Source organism: Montipora foliosa, chromosome 4 (genome assembly GCF_036669935.1).
Source record: "Montipora foliosa isolate CH-2021 chromosome 4, ASM3666993v2, whole genome shotgun sequence".
NCBI lineage: Eukaryota > Metazoa > Cnidaria > Anthozoa > Scleractinia > Acroporidae > Montipora > Montipora foliosa.
Genome location: NC_090872.1, coordinates 7,187,670 through 7,205,169, shown reverse-complemented (window position 1 = coordinate 7,205,169; position 17,500 = coordinate 7,187,670). Strand labels below are relative to the sequence as shown.

At 40.2% G+C, this 17,500-nt stretch overlaps 1 protein-coding gene across 5 annotated transcripts in view; it reads left to right on the top strand.

The window, feature by feature from the left end:
• The window catches only part of LOC137999680 (bridge-like lipid transfer protein family member 1), a 98,447-nt gene that overhangs the window by 14,024 nt on the left and 66,923 nt on the right, over positions 1 to 17,500 (top strand). For all 5 annotated transcript variants that reach the window (XM_068845533.1, XM_068845535.1, XM_068845530.1 and 2 more), the window contains exons 12-25: positions 234 to 390; positions 854 to 1,024; positions 1,864 to 1,981; positions 2,650 to 2,805; positions 4,617 to 4,714; positions 5,605 to 5,839; positions 6,933 to 7,150; positions 9,264 to 9,449; positions 9,936 to 10,073; positions 10,483 to 10,659; positions 11,197 to 11,532; positions 12,179 to 12,893; positions 13,802 to 14,054; positions 15,732 to 15,966. In XM_068845533.1, coding sequence (XP_068701634.1) covers positions 234 to 390; positions 854 to 1,024; positions 1,864 to 1,981; positions 2,650 to 2,805; positions 4,617 to 4,714; positions 5,605 to 5,839; positions 6,933 to 7,150; positions 9,264 to 9,449; positions 9,936 to 10,073; positions 10,483 to 10,659; positions 11,197 to 11,532; positions 12,179 to 12,893; positions 13,802 to 14,054; positions 15,732 to 15,966 — 3,193 coding nt within the window. The remainder of the gene's footprint in view (positions 1 to 233; positions 391 to 853; positions 1,025 to 1,863; positions 1,982 to 2,649; positions 2,806 to 4,616; positions 4,715 to 5,604; positions 5,840 to 6,932; positions 7,151 to 9,263; positions 9,450 to 9,935; positions 10,074 to 10,482; positions 10,660 to 11,196; positions 11,533 to 12,178; positions 12,894 to 13,801; positions 14,055 to 15,731; positions 15,967 to 17,500) is intronic.

Here is a 17,500-nt window from a genome sequence, read left to right as displayed (position 1 = left end):
TGATATGGTCAAACGGGAGGTCTGATTGATCTCTGGCTATAAAATGCTGCCATAAATCACTTACTGCAAGACTTACAGTTACAGATACTTGTGGACTTGCTACTACATGTATTATCGTAGCAAACAATTGCACAAAGTATCACCTTTACTGTATAAACAGACTTTTAGCCATGGACTCAATCTTTCTTGTTCATTGCCTTATTGTATTTTGTTTTCCTTCTTGTAATCTATAGGGATGCACTCCAGAAATTTTTCTACCCGTTTGACTATCAAGAAATTCCAACCAGCAAACCTCTTGTAGCAGGACAGAAACGTGTTCACACTGGTTTGGATGTCAAATTTGTCTTTGAGTGTGATGCTACTCTGGACATTTTATTCTCAAAGAACAGGGTATGCTTTTCTGCAAGCAACATATTTTGACTTTCAGTTGTGATTTTTTTCAATCTTCTGGCTTATGTACGTGCTGCCAAGAGCTAAAACCTATGGAACCGCAAAATTCGTTAAAGAATGCAGTTTTGAGTTTTATGGCTGACTGGAAGAGCTCCTTAAAGCTTGTACATGTAGTATTCAATTTTGTTATACAGTACTTTGCGCTAACTAAGTTCAAGGGCCTTAACTGTCGTTCTAATGTTCCATGCAAAGATGACAGAGTCTTCTTCAACTTTAAAATTAATGGTTTAAAACCGTGAAAACTGAATTTGTTTTGCATTCCGGATGTACGGCACCTTCTCGTACAGCTCTGTGCAACAAAGATTGTCAATTACTATATTGTTACTGTACTGTGTTGCTAGTACAGCTGTAGTTATTGTTTCAATATGAAAAAAGTAAATTAATTAAGATTTTTGCTTTGTAGGTTACCAAGGCAGTTCATCTTTGTGTTGGATCGGCTTCTCATATCAGAGTTTACCAGCCATGGACAGTGAATGACTATGGCTACACTACATCTGTTGTAGCTAAGCTATTCCAAGTTGAGGCGTCAACTAGTTTGGCATACAGGCAACTTATCGAAGCAGATGTGATTGAAGTAAGAGCAATTTAACCATGTGCAAGCATTTAATTGAACCAGTCGTAGTTATAACTCTAGTTCTTAGTTTTTCTTGATGTCAAACAAATGTAGTGATTCTGAAGAAAATAATACAAATATTGGGGAACAGGGATGGTGGAGTGGTGATAGCACCTGCCTCCCACCAATGTGGCCTGCATTTGATTCCGGATTTGTGGCCTTATGTGGGTTAAGTTTGTTGTTGGTTCTTTACTCTGCTCAGAGATTTTTTTCCCTGGGTTCTCCAGTTTTCCCCTTCTCCTCAAAAACCAACATTTCTAAATTCTAATTTGATCGGATGCAAAATTTCCCTGAAAACCACTTTCGGGTGAGTGGAGCTTCCTGGGTAAAAATCAATAATTATTAGAATTATTAGGTCTATAATAATTATAATAATTAAATTAATGTTAATTATTAGCATTAATTTAAAGGCAACTAAAGCTGACTGAAGATTATCACACCCATAAATTTGAGAATAAGTTATAGTAAATCTCGATGATTACACAAAAACGGAATAAGGACAAATAAAAAGAAGTATAAAAGACTAACGTCTATGGAAAAATATTGAAACAGGCACTGAAGAAACACTGTGAAAATCAAAATAATGACGGCTGATAGACTTGTCCAACCAGCAAAAGAAATAGAATCACATGACTGAAATTGGAATTAAAAAAAAAAAAACTGAGCACAACTGGAAAATCAGATGTCTGAGAGCCTCAAACAAACTGGCTACAGTCACAAGAAAATGTTGTAGACATTATGCTGTGTCCAGCTCAATGAAGGTGATAATGCTACAGTTTCGATTTGCTTAATCAATACAGCTGGCATTTCACATGTCTTTTCCTCGCATCTGGAATCAAACCCAGCACTGGACTTGCGATATTACCCTCAGCAAGGTCACTTGGAATTTTATCTTTGCTCACAAGTTTTTTTTCCAAGGTGAGTATTTTTGGCTTAAATGATTTTGAAACTAGAAACTTAAGGCGCGTTCGATTGACCCTATTCCGGAATAAGAGTACGTGGCGTGATGATTAAAACGGTATGTTTGGCGCGTTTCGAAGCAGCAAGGTTAATAAAAATGTGTTTAAAATAGCATTTTAGCCGATGTTTGACAATTTTAACGTGAATCCCCGTAAAAAAGAAGGATTTCTATGTATTTCTATGTATTCCTATTCCGGAATACGGTCAATCGAACGCACCCTTAGAATTCTTCTTTCCAGAATAGACCAATTTCGATGTATTGAAATTCAGTCCTAAAGAAAAGTCATCATCTTGAGGCTCTTGGGAATAAGTATTAGGATTTGTATGACTTTATTCGCCAGAGGCGGCCTCTAGTCTTCATGATTTTTATCAAAACTGAAATTGCATCTCATAACTTGCCAACTAAGGGCTCGTTTCTCGAAAGTCCAGAAACTTTACAGGCCATTTTCGGGTGTCACAATTCCCTCTGTATCTGAAGAACGGAGGGGATGTTTTTGCTTTTTGTTACCTCGGAAACATGTTAAAAGATCGGCTTTCCTGAACAAGCGGTTGGCAGGTTCACAAATGGCTTTTCGTGCCGAGAAACGGGCCCCAGGTCATAAGTGACTTTGTTTGCTTCTTTACAGAAATGATTGAAGACTGGACGTTGAACTATAAACCAGACCTTTTGACATTTGTGCCGTACGAGTGGTCGTTTAACATCATACTTCGAGATTTTGAGATGGTGTGGCTGGGAAATCAACACAACTGGATCGAATGTGCATCTAATCGACAAAACAATGGTATGGTTTGTCAGGCTATGGGTTTTGTTATTAAACTCAAAGGTTTGACATTGCTTGCAATGGCCAGCAGTGTTGTTTCAGTTTTACAAAATCAAGGTGCATCTGAGAGTTGGTAAATATTAATCTTACAACACGGATGCCAATATTGAGAACTCCTTGTTAACTGTTAGCATCCAGTGTAAATGTGAATCCATGATTTTTTAGTGCAGGGCATTTAATCCTTTCCTTGCAAATAGTAACACACAGCTCTTGAACCGAGTTCGAGGTCCGTACTGTAAGTTAAGACCGAGTTTTTTTCATTGATTGATGTCCCAAGGGCGAAGCGCTTGGGTCGTAGATCAACGGCCGTACAGTAGAATTCAGCCCGTTAATTTAGCCAATCACTGCGCGCGTACTATCTGAGAACTATAATGATAGGACAATCACATGACTTCTGCTAATCGAACCACATGTAAGCTATATGCCAGACAAAAATCAAAATCATACAAATTCATTTAACACGAAAAAAATATTTAACAGAGATGTAGCATGAAACTGTGGCATGGAAAGTTGTTACTTCAATACAATCAGCTAAACAAGAGCAAAATTGAGAGAAAAAAAAGAGCAAAAAACTCATCCACAAAAATACGCGTCAACTCTTGCATTGAAATGGTATCCTCAGGATCTCATTGGTCGAGCGACGTTGTTTGACATCTCTGCAGCCAATCAGAATCAGGGCGGCAAACGCACTTTCAGCCCGGGCATTTTCCGTTTGGCCCGCAAAAAAGTACGTTTTACAGATGGAAGTTTGTCATTTGACCGCACGTAATTAGACATTACGCCATCTAATGCAAGGCAATTTTGCTGCTGTTTCTGTTTTATGGATCGGTAACGCTTGTTTGGTAACAATCGATGTAACTAAAATGTACATATAAATAATCATTCTAAGATCACGCAAGTTACAAGCCCGACACATACAATTAAACATAATAATAGAATTAAAAAATAATAGAAATGAATAGACTGTAAACGAATAATGAAATAGTCAATTACAGTAATAACATCGTGATAATGTTACTATCTACCAGCTGCAAAAGCCAATTGAGGTCAGGCCACTGAGCAGCTTCGCCACACATTCACCCTCGAACTAAAGGCCGTAAGGGTTGAGGAATGAACGAACTCTTGAGGGAGGCCATTCCAAACAGGGATAGTACGTGGGAACAAAGAAAATTCGAATGTATCTGTACGGGGAGAGAGGTGGTTAAATACCATATCATATCGTCTTAATGGGGGACCAATGCGAACGATAGGTGAACAAGTAGTAGCGACTGCCTTCACTGTTTGCGTTCGTAAAAAAGTCAGGATTCAATATTAAAAAAAAAAAAATCCGAAAAGGACTTCTTGAAAGATATGAAAATCTACCCAAAAAAAAAACACTTGAAAGGGTTAGGGGCACTTTAAGCGTGTAAGAGACACTCGACTTACGAGAGTAGCCTCGAAAAACGAAGCTGGCAGCCCTCCGCTGTCACGGTACTTTCTCAAGGGTTGGGTACATCCACTTAAAAATTTTGTCGTCTTTAACCCATTCCCCTCCAAGAAGGCACACTTAAAAATTTAACTCTGTCGAACACCAGACGATTTTACTCACCGTTGAGGAATCCTTTACGGTTGAAAGGATTATCAACTTTCAGCTCCACTCGAAAACTGCATTCCTGTGAGTACCAATAGGAGGGCTTAGTTTGAGACAACTGATTTTGTAAGTGGAACCAAGATAGTTCTCTGGACTTGACTTGATTTCACTTCACGTTTTCAATTCGCTTTTTTTTCTTCAGTCGAGCTGGCATTTTGTGGTGAGGTGTTTGACCTGACATTTGTGCTTCAATATTTCCGGTTTATACCGGAAATAGAAGAGATCAAGTTCTTTTTGCAGGTAGGTTATCCAGGTAATTAGATGTACGTGGATTTCAATAAGCGTCACGAAGTGTCCCCTTGCTCCCAGTCTCCCCAACTTCAACATCACTCGTGTCTCGGAATACAGACAATTAACATCAAAAAGTGTATCCTAAAAATAGGGTCTTTCTGCAGATACCGGAAAGCATTGTGTTTTTGGTCACTTGGGATTAGTCTTTATTTGGAGTTGTTTTGTTTTCTGTCTTTTTTCTTTTGTTTTACGTAAATTCTGCTCCGGTACCTGCAAAAGCTGCCTAAAAATAACACTAACCTTTATTTACCCTTACCTTATTGTTAGAAATAGGTAGGAAATGCTTATACTTAAAGGGACACTTCTTGTTGGGTATCAAAATTGGGCCTGCATCTCGTAACTTGCATTTTTTGACATAAGTGAGTTAGAGCGACTTTCACGTGACCTTGAAAAATAAACGTATAAACAGAACGTAAACAAAAATGCAAAACATTTAATTGTCTTATGGAAGAAAAACAAACTAGGTCGAAATTTCATTGGCTTAGCGAACGCGGATGCAAACAACGTCATCTCTCCATGGAACTTTCTGGAAAGCGATCGGCATTTCGCTTTGACGTCATTTCAAATGCAGTAATGTGATTGGGCAATCGAACTGTTTACAGCCCATATTAGGAGTTTCCTTTGCGGGAATAAGGACAAGCTTTGTTTTAATCTTGCCAAACATTGGTCCGTGAAACAAATTGCGAACACTTTTTCAAGGTCATACAAAAGTCACTCTATCCTCTAAATAATCGAGTTCCAACACATATTACCACTTGCTGTAACACCTGTGGGTTTTATTTTACGTAATACTGTTTTTAGCAACAGCCATTGTTAAAACGTTACATGCTTTCTTGTAGGCTGAGAAGGTGGTGGCGAGAATGTTTCTCCCTGAATCAAACACTCTCAGACGTAGTTTTCTGTCATTGGCTCGCACCGCAGAGAAGAAAAGAGACCAGGGAATGAGATCTCGGTCATCCACCGTCATAGGGAACGTGGATGAGACTCTTGAGAGCTCTGATGAACAGCCTGTCACAAGCACAGAAGAAGAAACCATCAGCAGAGGTTGGAGAAGACACACTGATGAGAGTCTTGGTGAGACTGGTACAAGAGTGTCTTTAACCTAAAAGGGGCTATGTCACGCAAAATTATGGAATTTCATGACACCCAAAATGCCCAAAATGTCACGCAAAATTATGGAATTTCATGACACCCAAAATGCCCAAAATGTCACGTAAAATTATGGAATTTCATGACACCCGAAATGCCCAAAATTAAGATTAGAACGAAACATTGCAGTGACCACTTAAAACCGTTGAAAAACGTGAAAGAAATACAGCAAACAGAAAGAGAAGCATGGATGGACTCAGCCCGACGTTTTTCAACTGAATTTAGTGCAAGTCGCTTCGTGATAAACGCCGTTTTTGCTCAGAATCATCTTAATTGTGATGTAACGATAATTTTATCAGTAAAGGAATCTTACATTACCATTTTCGAGTTTTAAGCTCGTGATAAACTAAAGATCTCCCCTAAACACCCTTAAAAATAACGTGACATAGCCCCTTCACGTTCTCAGCTAATTCAAAGAAAAAGAGAAAAACGAATTGTGACTTTGTCGCTTGTTTTTCTTAGCCAATTGGGATGAAAAGATCTTAATTTCATCGGCAAGATGAGCTTGGGGTTAGGTGGCCCGAGAGTAACCCGGGAGTGTTGTGCTGAACGCACACGTCCGGACTAAACGAAGTGAAAGCCAGGGTAACCCTACCACAGTCCACCGCATCTGGCACCAGTCACACTGACGAAGCAGTCGGTGTAATATTTACAAATTCATACTTACCAAAGGGAGGGGTCGGCGGGGGGTACAATTAACGTGTGGCAACTGACAATAAAGCGCCGACGAATAGATCCGCAACAATATGCAACATTGAGCATGTGGTCCCCTGCAGAACACCTGGGGGTCCCCCTTCCATCCCTACTGATCCCTACTGATTAGCAATGCCTCGATTTTAAATTTGCCTAAAGTTCATTTAGCCACAAAAAACAAATGACTTCCGAGTTTTCAACTCGGCTCGCTCATGTGTAGTATTGTAAAGAATGTATTGTTCACCGAACCTTAAGCTTTTGGAATTAAATAGTACAAACGCTGCAAAAAACCACCTTACTGGTATGCTTCTATTTTCTACTGCAGGGTGGGTAGATGTAATGTCGGTTCCTATTCTGGGCCTCTCGCTCGGCTACATGTACCATCCAATGTATCCCAGTCCCAAATTCGAGGTACCTATTGGTGAACCCCTTCCTTGTGACCCCACTCAATGGGAACCCGATGTTATCAGCCTGGAACTTGAGGCAGGACCTGCAGCTTTAAGAATGTTTGGCTCATTGTTGGCGATGTTAGCAGATATTAAGGTGAGTCAGTTTCCTTGATCTTCTGCTTCAATTCACAAGTGCATTTTATTTCAACGGACGGATGAAATGTGAACGCATGTCTCCTTAACTCTTCTTCTCAAGGAAACAAAAACGATTTGAACAAGTGACCCCTAAAAGTAACCCTAAGGTTAATGCTATTGACGTACCCTATTAGACAGTAGGGAGTTCAAGCAAAAGGGAATTTAAGAAACCACGACGGCTACGGAGTCGAAAATGTCACTTCAAAATATAAGTTTGAGCTGTTTGAAGTATTTCATGATTATTCCATCTTGTTTATATTATTAAATATGAGCGAAGTGTCCTAAAACTGGATAGGTACAGACGGATTTGAAGTAAAGAGCGAGACTGAAAGATTCACGGTAGTTTGTCCACGTTGTCGTCAAAACCTTAAATTTGGTCTTTTCACGTAGTAGTTTTACTAGTAGGGAAGAGAAATGTACAAAAATGCGTGCCGCACGTGCAGCACGATCATTTTGGTTCTGTTAACCAATAATATTACTGCTTTTTGGCGTTGTCGTTGCCGTAGCCGTCGTCGTTTCTTAAACTCCCTAAAGACGACGGCTACGGCTACGGCAACGCCACAAAGCAAGAATATTATTGGTTAAAAAGAAAAAATATTCGTGCCGCACGTGCAACACGAATTTCCGTGCATGTCTCTGCCGTACTCCACAAAACAACAACGTGAAATCGCCAAATTTTAGGTTTTGACGACAACGTGAGCAATATAACAATGAAACAGTCATTTTCTGTTTTGACTTTAAAACCGTTCGTACCTATTTAGTTACAGGATAGTTTGCCTGTACTCCACAAGGTGAACAAGACGTAATAATCACGAAATACTTGCGATAGCGCTAACTTATATTTTGGATTGACGTTTTCGTTACCGTAGCCTTCGTCTTTGCTTTTAAACTCCCTAGTGTAAATACGGTGGTTGGACCTTTTGGCACACTTTGTGAAATTGAGCGTGCATCTAATTAGTGCATTTCTATGCATAAGTGGGTCTAGGCCTCATGATTTTATTAATGAAGGCCCAGTAATACGGGCAACATTTTTCGTGCCACTTGTCGTGCAACAATGTTGTGTTGCAAGTTGAGATTGTTTGTTGCGCGTATTACCACCTTCTTGCGCAACAAATTTTTATCTTGTACGACGTAAAAGCGACTTCTACTTTTTGCAACGTAAAAATTTGTTGCGCAAGAAGGTGGTAATACGCGCTACAAACCATCTCAACTTGCAACGCAACGTTGTTGCGCGAAAAAGGTTGCCCGTACATTTGAGAATGATATCCCATCTGGAACTCGGATTTTTCCGAGTTTCAATTGACGCAATTTCACAACATATGTAATGATACTAAATATCTCTTTTCTAGCTAAGCACAAATGCTCTTCCATTTAGTCAGACTGTGAATCAAATCGTAGCAAATCACATGAAATGAAAGCACATCAAATCAAATGTTGCTTTTTGATGAGAAGGGGAAACCGGAGTATAGTACCTCTCTGGGCAGAGTGGGGAACCGATTCAACGAGCATCCAATGTTGAATCCCAGAATCGAGTGCTTGCACCTCTGTGCCAACCCTGTAATAGTCACTGCTAATAACTTTTAGTATCACCCAACTAGTGGACTAATGCAAATCCTGCATTTTGATTGGCTGGGCTACTGGAGGACTATTAATAATAGTCCTCGAGTAGTGAAAAGCGTGACGTTTTCTTTCGTTTTATTCCCAAATAAGTATTTCTTCAACTTGCATTTGCTGACTTTATTATTGCCTTTTCTGTCCCACTAGTTGGATGATACTAAAACAATTAGACCCTTCGCCCTCAAGGGCCACGGGTATAATTGTTAAATATGAAAAATGCTTCAGTTCTGATTGGCTAAAAAAGAGTGCAGTTCGCATGTAAGTGATTTATCACGGCTGCAAATTTGTAACACGAGTGCAAATTACAAATGCACATTTCCAAGTTATAGTTAAATGACTTTTGACGGCCTCGTGCAATTTTGTTGGTCTAAAAATTTACTCGTTGTTATTTATACCAAATAGCACTCGGAATGTGATTACTTATACTTATCGTTCAGTTGATTTTATGTTAACAGGAAAATTACTTTGGAATCAATCAAGAATTTAATGAGCTGGGAGTTAAAAGAACTAATGACGAAGAAGCTGCAAGCGAAAGCTCACTAAACTCAGGCAAGAAAGACACTATTAATTTACAGACTCTGAGGCCAATGGAAGCTAATATCTACCTCACATTGTATGATATGAAAGTGGAATTGACCAAGGTAAGCAACATCATATTTATTTCTCTGACCACCCACAAAGACACTTGAAGACAACACAATAAACCAATCAGGGACGCAGGCGGATCTAATCGCGGGAAACTAGATCGATGTAGAAAAAGCCAAACAAAAGGAGTTTTACTTTTGGTCTAGTTATGGTCAGTGAGAGAGTGGTGACAGCTGCACGACTATCTGGTTTGTCATGAATCAACAGTTTTTACTGGTACTTGGGAAATAGGCCTTTTTCGATATATTAAAATTCAGCTTGAAAGAGACGATTAGAGGACAAAGACGAAGGAAAGTGATAGATATGCAAATATTTTTCACATTCCTTCCAACATGTTTCCATTGTTTGTGTCCTCACTGTCTCACTGTCAAGCTGGAATATTGATATTTCGAAAATGGCCTATTTTGACATCGCTCATTGTGATTGGGTTACCTGTGGTGTGACAATTAAGCTTTCTCCTCTCTGTCCAACTTGTTTTACAGCACTGTGGTCCAAGTGAGGCGTCCAGTCCTCTGCTGTTCATGGAGAGGCTTTCTTTTGAGATGCATAAAACGTATACAGAGACTCGCATGCAGCTTCATCTTACTCCTGCAACTATCGTTCTTTCTGACGGTAACGAGGTAAATGGAATAATTTGGGAGTAATTTGGTTTTTTCCCGCTTATTGGGTAACAACACATCAGCGCCCGTTACAGGGACTCTTGTAGAATACCACATGACATCCTTGAATCGGTGAACACTTAAGCCTTTTACTTTGTTGATGTTGTTGTTACGTATGCCAAGGATCGAAATTTCTTCCATTTGAGAAAATTGACTATTTTTTTCGAATTACACACCGCCTCTGAAAGACTTGGAAAATATGGATTTCGGATGACTCTTCTGCAAAAAATCATGGTATATTTTTCTCTTAAATTTCAAGTAGTGCTTTAGGCATAAGAAGAATGATCAATTTGGGAGATTTTTGGCAGTAAAAAGTAGGAAAAGTGAACTGCTCTTTAACTTCCCAGTTCTCTCTGTTTTAATTCGGTAGCGAGGGAATGTGAATCAGAATTTGTCCCAAGGTCATCTGAGTTTATCTGGGCTTCAGCTGCGGGGGCACGCCATGTTTTCGGGGTTAGACCGGCCTCCTGACTGTGAAACACTGGAGTACGCGTGGCTTGTAGAAATTCAGCTTGGCATATTATCTGGCAGGCTCACCATGCCGCAGGTATAGTATAATTTATTTAGCGTTCGGTGAAAATTTTATCGCGAGTGGGAGTTTTTTTTTATCTGTTTATATTCGGATTCAAACTGGAATGCAGAGTGCCAAGGTACTTTTATCATCGCTGTACTTTATCAGATCTAATAGGCAATTTTCCAGTTCATGTCTGCCTTCTCTTCAAAGCGAGTACAAGTGCCAAGTTTTTTTTAACGAAAATTAGTTCTCATTCATATTTAAAGTAGAACTAATTACCATCACAAGAACTTTGCTCTTAGACTCGCTTTGAAGAGGAGGCGGACATGAACTCGGAAATGGCCTAACTGTCTTCAGCTGACTTAAATGCTTTAATTGGTGACGCCTTAGCAGAATACACTATACCAGGAGTTAGACAAATCGATATGGGAGAGAATCAAATCATGGTGAGGAAAATTGTCAACTACACGTGAACTGCACAGCTGTAGTTCATCTCAGTAGGAACAAAAAACTGACGAAAATGAAAGAATATTAACATTTTTGAAACCACAGAATTTTTTCTCTCCTTAGCTACAAGCCTTGGGAAACTGGGCTCAAACATTTGCCTTTCACGTCATCAACAAAGAGAATGACCTGGTACCTAGTACTCCGTATGTTCAGTGCATTCATGGTAAGCTGCAAAATGAATGCGACAGAAGGCACAAGAAGAGAAAAGTCCCAAGGGACTTAAATGTGCCAATCGGAGAAGCGAATGAGGTGTCCTCGACGAAGGGTACCCTGGAGAAAGTGAAGACCGCTGGCCAGTTATGTTTACCCGAAAGTGATGTGAAGTACCAAATGACAAGGGTTTCGCTGGAAAGGATTAATTTGTTCCTGGTTGAGACGGGTTGTGCTTGTAATCTGGAGGTAAGATTTTTAACAGAGTTTAAAATGGGCACTAGACAACTTTCATAAAATGGCGACTACTTTTACGTTCTTTTGTATTGATGTTAATTAGACCCACTGCCCTCATTTTGAAACAAATATTCTTTTGAAATTTGCTCATGGAAGTGAGGCTAGAAGGCTTACTACCATTAAAACAAAAGAATGCTTTATTTGACCGCCATTATGAAAGAGGTCTATGGATCTGTTTTCAGTTTCGTGTTCATAGACATCGAACTGATGAACGGATTGGTGATGTTTTACTAGGATTGAGACAAGAATTTTTTAGTCTCAGCCAATCACTGGTAAAATTCAATCCAGTTGTGAATTGTAGAGGTAGTGTGGCCCAGTGGTTAGGACGTTTGCCTTGATATTCGGAGACTGACCACTCGTTGAACCCTGGTTCAACCTCTCTGCTGCAAATAACCAACTGGTTTGTCTCCGACCAGTTGCTATTCTTTACAGTTGTTGTTGCTGTTCTGTCGTTTCGGTTATTGTCTATCATTGGCCCTGAAATGCCCCCATGGGGAGTGATCAATTAAATCGTGACGTATGTATCTAATTTCTTGTTGTTTTTTTTTTCCGCGGTCAATAGATTTACACTGAGCGTCTTTGTTTTTTTCTTTCTTAGGCTCATCCGATCAGACTTGCGACCTGCAGTCTTCACAGTTCAGAGTCTAGCTCTGGCACGAGTTTCTTCTTACAAACAATCAAACTTAGGCAGTTTGTTTGCACTCCGTGGTCTGACAAAACTCCGTTAATCCTCAACGGAGTTCGTCGTCCTTTGTCAATGGTGGAAAATTCCGCTTGGCTAGAAGCTGCAGCCGTTCAACTTGGACCAGTCGTGTCCGACATCTCCTGCGCAACCTCAAGCCCTGAACTTCATCTCGAACAAAAAGACTTCCTTGAGATGCACGATTCTAAGTACCAGCGGTTGTGGTTCCTATGGCAGCCACACGAAAAGTTTCCAAAGAAGCGTCATGGCGTGTGTGGCTGCACCGGTGGTTGCAACTTCTTTGGTAAAAACGTAAACGGCCCGCGGTTCTTTACCCCTGAGAAACTGGATGCTAGTGAAAACGACACAGGGATTGGTGAGTTCGGAAGCGAGGCCGGTTTCTATGACGATGGTGACATTGTCGACAGCGGTGCTAGGCCACTCATGTATTCTCGTAGTGCTGACCTAGATGGCCTGGGTTCGAGTTATTTTGATCGAACGCCCGTGGGATCAGTGGAAGCATTTACGCGCCGGCGATACCATGTGTCAGGTTCAGAGGGAAGCTCTCCAAAAGTACGAAGAGCAAGAAATGCGCAGATGAATGAGGAGGCGTTGGTAGATCTTTGCTTAGGTGCGTAAGAAAGAGTATCAAGTCGTCGTTTGCGAGAGATTTTATTTCCCGTCGTCGCGTCAGCGCTTAAAGTGCTACTATGATAAATAAAATCACTTTCTTCTTTTTTTCTTCAGATTTTAAAAGTGTGTTTGCTTAACATGTACACGTGACTGACAAAATTTTGAGCTTTGATTTTTATCCAAAGGCTGTTTACTTTGAGTGTAAGTTTTGGATTTCACGGTCCGCCATTACTCACGTTCTAAACTGGCCGATTGGATATCAGAGGGTTGAATCTAGGGAAAAGTGACGTTATTTACTCACCAGCTTAACACTTGTGCGTGTAAATTCAGCTTCTTATATATGCAAAATAAAAAAAGGAGTGTAAAAGTCTGAAAGCCCGAAACTCCCGTGCTGCGTATTAATTCAGCCGCCTACTGCATTCTTAAACTAGTGAGGCTTTGATGCCATTTTCTTCTCGATCCAGCTCTCTTAAGGTTTTAAATTTAGTAATGACCGACCGGTCAATGGGAAAATTCCAGTTAAAATGAAGAGGTGTATTTTTGAAACCAAGTAAAACTTGTGTCTCATAGTGTTTAGTCAACATAGTTTTGAAATACAAAGGAAAAGAAAAATTGATTTTATTGGTCATATTTGCACTTTAAAAACCTACTTTCTTTCCATACTTTACCCAAATCGGTTTGATTAACTACCACATCATACATATCTTGAAAATACTTTGCGATGTGCTCTGTTATTGATCCTCCCTTCTGGTGGGTTTGCCATTTTATTTTCCTCTCTTTAGAAACTAATGTTTTATTTTATTCTCAGGGTCTCCAGCTTATTTACTTGACTTTTAAGGAATAGGTCGTTATCATCATCTAACAGGGGAGTCACATGTCAATCTTTTTTCCTTTTTCTTGCATCAGATGACGATGGAAGCCCTGAGCCTTCTCGCCTCAGCTGGTGCGATTCACTTCCGCGCCAGTCTTCCAGCGTTTCCAATGTAAACGACAAAATGAGACAAATGCCGGGATCAAAGCAGAGCCTGGGGCGTACTAGGCAGCATTCCACCTCCCAATCGCCTCACGGAACACTGGAAAGGCCTACATCGCACTTTTCTCGTGGAAGCGAGGCCTCGTTTTACTCATGCGGTAGTTTTCTGGATGAACTCGATATGGGGTGAGAAGCAACACGTTTTGGAATGATGGTGTAAATATGCTTGTCTTGTTTGTTTGAAGGCCGGATGGTGTGTCAGAATGAAGGATTCAGTCATGGTTTGCAAGTGGAGCGCGTAATGGGTACCGGCGAAACGATCAATCCGAACCGAAAGGGATTGAGTCTAGGGTTAAGCTACCTGGGACAAGACCTCATATTGATGATACCCGTTGCGCCTTTTATAGTAATATCCTCACTTTTGAGTTCTTTCTTCTCAAAACGAGTTCAAGTGTAGACTATTTGTCCGCGTTAATCAGTTTATTCCGTTTTTACTTTTTCTAAGAAATGAAAAAGACTTTTCATCAGTTTTTGTGTTTGTGAAGAGGCTCATCGCAGTCATAAGTGGCCTCTTCATTTTTGCATCATTTTCAACTAAAAGTCGAGGAAGAACTGTGTCAAGCCCTGTCCACACTAAATGCGTTTTCATTTGAAAACGCATACATTTCGATCAGCGGCGTTTAGGCCTTCTGTCCACACTAAAACGTTGAGTGTATTCATGGAAACCACATCGATTTGAAAACGCTCTAGAAAGTGGACAAAAGTGAAAACGCATACGTATCGTTTTAGTGTGGACAGTCGAAAACACATCGAAATGAAAACTTTGACGTCATCCGCAAAACGTGAGTTACTCAGCCTTTGAAAACATGGCTGATGAAAACATGCTTTACCCAATGTTACTAGCAAATATTTGGTGTCTTGTTTTGAGCTTAACCTTGCTCTATTCAACCTTATCTTGATTTTTCACAGTAGAAGAAAATTTATGGTGCTGGAGCAGGAACATATCGAAAGTCCCGAGAAGATTTTGGAACAAATCAAGCTAGCCAAAGCGAAGTTATTTATAGTTTTCAAACTCGCACTGGCGGGAAATGCCGAAAATATCGCGGCCGTATCTCTTGCGAGCATGCACAAGTCTTCATCCTACAACACGGCATGTCACCTTACTGAAGCGTTTTTGATCGTTTTAATGGGGACAGTTAAAAACGCTGGGGAAACGGTAGTGTCGACGCGGATTGATCGATGCGTTTTCGATGACACCGAAATCGGATACTTTTGAAAACGAATTAGTGTGGACGAGGCCTCAGTTTTAAATGCATGTTATGTCTTGATTAAAAATGGGTAAAATGAGATAGTGATTATCTTAACCACCAACGACTCAATTTTGATTCCACCGACACCGTATATATGACAATACAGGGAAAGGACAGCAACAATACCATTAACTTAAAGTCCAAGGGGAATCATATTTAAAGTTTCAATATTGGTGTCTTGTGTCTGTGAAAAGCTCAAAAGTCAAGAAGTTTTCGATTTTAGCATGTCACTAAGCCATTAACTTAAATTATTATACATTGGTGTCACCAGATCGATTTTGATTGGCTGTAAGCACGCAGCTAATTCTTGCTTGCTCTGTTTCTCTTACGTCATACCTACAGACAATAGATTTTATATATGTAGAATTGACGTCTTACCTACCGACAATAGTTTTATGCATGCAGAGGTGACGTCACCTAATACACTAACCAGCAGTTGATCAACTTTGTCATGGTGGCGCTCGGCTTCGGCAGATAACACAAACTTTGGCATTGATAATTATCGCTATCATGCTCACCCTCGTTTGTTAATGATTAATACCTTTGTCCGTAGGAGTCGAAGATCAAGAATTAACTCAGCGGAGTCATTTGTATCAGCCGTTCAAGACCCAGATGATCTGATCAAATTTGAGGAGGACCTGCTTTCTCCATCTCACTTTGTTATCGCATCCCCGAGTCTCGTCTCCCGATATTCACAACATCTGGGTCAGCTGGAGTGCTTGAACTGGAATTCGCCTCTTATGATTCCTTCCGAACGAAGACAATTCAGCATCATCAAAAACTTAAAGGTTTGTTGCCTGTAGAATCTTACTTTGCAAACGAACCAGCTCTTAGCAGCCGCTTCAAGTTTAGTCGCGATCCAAAAGCGCGAGCAGAACTTTTTTCGTTATCACATGTCCACTTAGAGCGCGTTTCAATCGAATGTCGTAAAACCAAAACCAAAGTAATTACTTTGGCCAATAAAAAACGACGCAGACAATCCAGTAAACCAATCAAAACTCAAAGTTATTACACGTAGCCGACACAAAGCGCGGGAAAATGTGCACGCGTGAGCCAACGATTGGTTTTGGTTTCAGTTCTGATTGGTTGAAAGAGTGGCGCGAGAACTTTGAACCAATCACTGAGTGAACTAATCGTAAACCAAAGCAATTCGCTAATTACTTTCGACACTCAATTGAAAACCGCTCTATGCATTTGCTCTGGGTTAGCCTTATTTTAGCATGCTAGCTTTCCCTTCTCAAGGATGAAATTTGTTCATGTAAACGGGCGGCAAGGACATTGTGACAAGGAATATTAATGAGATTAGTTTCCAGGATCACGCCCACGCTCATTGCTTTAAAAATATACAAAAGGGCGACTAAAACGAAAAGCAAGTTGGAGAGAGCGAGCTTCGACGAGCTAGGGACTGGAACATTTTTTTATATACTCGCTGAATAACAAGTATTGCGGGCACATGCCAAACCTGTCAAGGAAACCTTGTTCATCGTCTCATTAGAAAGTAAAGTAAAGTAATTTTTCACGAGAAATGATTCCTTTTCAAGGAAAACGTGTTGATCGTTTATCATTGATAATTGTCACTTGCTAATGAAAACTTTCGAGGCTTTAGAGAAACGATGCAATGATATATGAAATGAATCATATATGAACTGCGGATATGAAATTAAATGAAGCTATGATCCTCGCAGTGATGAAGCCTGAATAATTCAGGACTTCAACGGGGTTTGAACCCGTGACCTCGCGATACCGGTGCGACGCTCTAACCAATTGAGCTATGAAGCCACTGACGTTGGGAGCTGGTCATTTGTGTGTGAATTTTTCAGGCTTCTTTACGCAATTGCAAATATTGCGTTCATATCTGCGAAGATCATAGCTTCATTTGCTTTAGAGAAAGCCGTCTGTTGTTTGCCTTGTCACGCGAACGTGATGCCAAATCTCTCTATTGCCTGGATGAGGTCGCCTCGTCGTGATAGATCTTGAAGTCCTAAATAAAACAATAGAGTTTGTGTTCGCGGGCATAACTATGTTTTGGGCCCGACACAGAAGGGCCCAAAACATGTTTATGCCCAAGGACATAAACTGTATTACTACTGTTATCACTTTGGAGGGCATTGAGAAAGTAAAAACTTAAAAATAAAAAAAACAAAAAAGTCTGAACAATCACGCGAGTGTTTACACGTTGAATGGCTTTTATTTTCCCTCAATGAAAATGCACCATCAGAAGAAGTTTGCTAGAAATGACAGAATCTTGCCATTTGACTTTTCAAAAATTGTAAGAGATGAAAGGAAAGTTCCATAAAGTGGAGTGTTGAAATTAATATTACA